Source organism: Quercus robur, chromosome 4 (genome assembly GCF_932294415.1).
Source record: "Quercus robur chromosome 4, dhQueRobu3.1, whole genome shotgun sequence".
Classification (NCBI taxonomy): domain Eukaryota; kingdom Viridiplantae; phylum Streptophyta; class Magnoliopsida; order Fagales; family Fagaceae; genus Quercus; species Quercus robur.
The window spans coordinates 53,863,598-53,867,649 of NC_065537.1; the positions used below are offsets into that span (position 1 = coordinate 53,863,598).

The 4,052-nt window shown below is 35.6% G+C and overlaps 1 protein-coding gene across 1 annotated transcript; it reads right to left on the reverse strand.

Moving 5' to 3' along the window:
• Nucleotides 1-430: 430 nt before the first annotated feature.
• Nucleotides 431-1,805, reverse strand: LOC126724487 (root meristem growth factor 10). Its single transcript, XM_050429000.1, has 2 exons — nt 1,269-1,805; nt 431-1,072 (listed from the first exon to the last, which is right to left on the reverse strand). The coding sequence occupies exons 1-2, from the start codon at nt 1,386-1,388 to the stop codon at nt 770-772; spliced, it is 423 nt and encodes a 140-aa protein (XP_050284957.1). The 5' UTR covers nt 1,389-1,805; the 3' UTR covers nt 431-769.
• Nucleotides 1,806-4,052: the final 2,247 nt, after the last annotated feature.

Below are 4,052 nucleotides of genomic sequence, written 5' to 3' on the forward strand. Positions count from 1 at the left end.
TTTGCATGTATTTTTAAGCGTGTACACACGTATCTATAATATATGTTTAATTGTCTATGTATATGCATTCATATACCCTATTTGCTTTATCACATCGTCAATAATTAAGACAAGGTGAAGAAAATTGCATTAACTATCAAACTGCTACACCTAACAAATTAACTAATAATTAGGGCTGTCTCTCGTGCCTACGGCTAACCCACACCAAAAACAAAGCTTTTACCTCAAATTAGTGCAATACCATCACTGAGTAATGACAGTAGTACAGTACTAATGATCACCAATTCAACACTATGTATTAAGCTTGCACATTAGGTGTTAGACCATACACACCAAATTAATTAGTAGCTACCATAGTCTTATTTAACCAATTGACTAGGATGACCATGATAATGAAAATTTCAAGTTGAAAAAGATCGAGAAGGGTATATGATGATGGCGAGCATCTTTGACAATGAAAAGGATGAAAAGATTGACCAAGTAGAGACATTTCTCATCACCCATATATATAGTCATTTTCTGATGTACATTAAGATAAAAGGCTTGGTCACACATAAAACATCAGCCTATGTTATACAGCCATATATATAATTAATTAAGATGCTATAGTTATGCAGACAAGACTAAACATTTGAGCCCTAGCTAGGATAGGATAGTGAGGCCCTACTAGGTCTTCTTGTTTCTCAGGATATATGATAAAGTAGAAGATCCCTCTCTCTTTCTATTAGAAAGAAGGAATTAGCTAGGGAATTTTGTAGATTTCTGCTGCTCAGTTGTGAGAAGGAGGGTGTGTCTTTGGTGGTGAGTAGTCCAAGTTAAAGCCAGGATTCTTTTCACTGCGTTTCTTGTGAGGCACAGCCCAAGGAACCGAAACAAGAGACTCAGTTTGAACAGCACCTGAAGTTTTTGCTACCACCTTCATTGTTTTCTGATTCCTCCTTGTCTTTTTTGGCTTTTGAATGTCATCATTTGAGGTGGTACTTTCAGCAATGCTATCTTTTTTGTCAACTTCATTTTGCTTTGAAAAGGAAGACTTCACCTTAGATAGATCAGGACCCATCTTCTCATCATTCTGCACAAAATCTCAAGATGTCAAACACTTGAAAATAAGAAGAAGATGAAGATTATAACATCTGGCCATTGAGCTTTAGCTCAATTAGTACTCGAGTTCTAGGTGGAGGGTGAGGTCATGAGTTCAAGACCTATTGGTGCATGTGTAACTTAATTATGAATGAAAAAAAAAATTGAAAAAAAAAAAAAGTACAAACCTTAATGGAAAAATGGAATTTCTTCTCCAGCTTCTTATCAACTACTCGAATATGGCGGGCATTACATGCATGCAATATGGAAAGGCATAAAAGGAAAATCAGACAAGAAGTGATTGACATTTTTATGAAAGATATAGTATAGTCTAAAAGCTTGAAATTAAGGTTGATGGATAGCTAGGCTAGCAAGGAAGCAATGTAGTATTTGTTGGCTGACTAGTGGGAAGGGTTGAGGTTTAATATAGTGAGAAAGCAAAAGAGAGCTAGCATTAAATGCAGGTACTAGAGTTAATTAAAGAGTTGGTCTTGCAGAACATGAAAGTGTATGGGTAAGGAGAAGTATGAAAGAAAATTGAAGATATGGGCGGCCTCCTCCCTTTTGTCCCTTCCTTCTCACATTAATTTCAATCTATTGGGTCCCAAAATACAGACCCCCCACCAGGAAAAGAGAACCAACACGGACCCTTCTTCTAAATATAGGGAGAGAGAGAGAGACTGAGACAGAGACACAGAGAGAGAGAGAGAGAGAGAGAGAGAGAAGCAAAGAGAGTCCAAGCTAGAGATTTTCCTATTATATAGAAGAAAAATAATAGAGGGTGAAGGACCATAAACCATTGCCTGCCTAATTAATTGTGTTTACCGAGGCTAGGAAGTACTTCATTCCTCCACTATGTGTTAGAGATTCACTATTTTCACCGCTTGCCTCCTTGTTTCTCGCCCTTGCTGCCTTTTTACCTTGAAAAACTTATTATGATTATTCTATGATCAAAAAGTAGGAAACCTTTTTAATTAGATGCATATAGACAGCAAACACCCTTAAGATGTGTGATAATGACCACTTGGTCTACCTCTTCCCTTGCAGTTTAAAGTATAAAACAAGAGGAGGATGGGAAAATATCAGCAATATAGAAAGATGAACCTGTTAGAATGTGTTTAGATTATTTTATTGTTTATGTACTCCATTATTTATTTGTTAAAAGTAGGGTAAAGTATAATTATACCTTAAAAAACTGAAGGTTTAAAAAATTGTAATAAGCAAATTAATAAGTTAAATGAACTAAAAGTCAAAACAAAACTAAACCAAACCCACAATTAGTGCTTTAGGGGGGTAAAAAAAACAAGAAGAAGAGGGATGGTTGTTCATGAAGTTAATGGTTTAGCTTGGAAAGTTCAGGTTCTGGGCTAACTAGCTAACTAAATGGTTGTCGTTGCCGTTGCTTTTCAGGGAATGAAGTTGCTAGGATGAGCAAATTATGGCAATAGTAGATGGTGGGAAATTAATATTTCTAGCTCCCAAAGTGTCTTTATCTCTCAATGTTCAACATGATTGAGTTGGTTTCCACTTTCAAACAGCCAATTAATATGATTTTCAATTAGCCTGCCTTCATGCTGAACAACCAAGATTTTCCTTCTTCTTTTTGTTCCAAATGCTATAGCAGCCGTGTAGGCTATAATTGGAGGTTATCCAAATTTTCTGTATATATGTCTAAGGAGAACATTTTTGGTTGGGTAGTCAGCCAACTGTTTTCACAAATTATATATGCTCCCCAAATTTGGGATATGGCAGAAATGATTTGCTTGTTATGATGGTATATTTTACCATTTTGACTAGTTAGTAACAGCTAAGCATTACTGCACTAGCATAGCTAGAGTAGAGTTCTACTTTGCAGAGTATGCTTAACCCCACCTTTAGAACGAAGTAAATTACACATTGATATGAGCCCTTTCCTAATTTTCAAAACTTTTTTTTTTATATAAAATAGAAATTCTACTCTAACCTAATATAAGTGTATATATGTGTGAAGTTCTCTCTTAAAGACTTAAACCCCGACTCTTACCCCCTGCACCTCATAAGCACATATACTTGTGGAGTGACCATCGCATCAAGAATGCGCAGTGGTTAATTTTCAAATCCTTAATCGTAAGTTTATACATTTCAAAGAAAAACATTGTAAAAGTTAATTTTTGTGCCTAGATCTTGATCCCCAAATATAAATCATGTGCAAATAAAAGTTAATTTTCTTGTTTCTTCCACTTACCCTATGTTCATCCTACACATGTATAACACAATATTTGCAGCTAAAATTTGCACTTGACATCTATATGATTATTTTTTAGAAAAAAAAAAAAAATATATATATATATATATATATATCAACCTATTGTGTTTTCGTTTGATAATATTTCATTTTTTACCATTAGAGGCTTAGGCTTATTTTTTATGTAAACAATTTTTTTTTTTTTTTTTTTTGGAAATTATGTAGACAAAATTTGATTCCAATCCACATCTTTTATGAGAAGACTAAACTAAATGAAATCTATTATTTGTTGATAATTAATTATATATGCATAGAAATTCATATTATGTCAAAAGTCTTTTGTGGGGGTAACTGACCAGGGGGCCCATACCAATATATATACATTGGGCCAAAGGCCCAGTCCAAGAAAGAACCCCTCCTCGACCATTCCTGGCCGAGGACAAATGGAACGGCCAATCACTGAGAGTGGCACTCTGGGTCATTCCATGAAATAAGAAAAGTACTTAGATAGAAAAGGAAAACGGAAAGAGTGAAAATATCTAAGGAAAAGCTGTCATTATTGCTTTTCTGCATTTACAACCACTCCCAACGCCTTTGGGGAGGGGCGGATGGGACAAGTATCAGCGCTATGAATCTAAAAATCTACAGGAGGGAGCGAGTATAAAAGGAGGGGGATGGGAGGCAATCAAGGGGATTCTGGGGACCACGACCACTCACCACGTACTAGAAAAAGCTCCTTGGATTGTGC

Excerpts from the sequence above, each read along its gene's own strand:
- LOC126724487 (XM_050429000.1), bottom strand. The coding sequence starts at position 1,388 with ATGTCAATCACTTCTTGTCTGATTTTCCTTTTATGCCTTTCCATATTG. Across the intron at positions 1,073-1,268 it reads AATTCCATTTTTCCATTAAG|AATGATGAGAAGATGGGTCC; the intron begins GTTTGTACTTTT and ends GATTTTGTGCAG.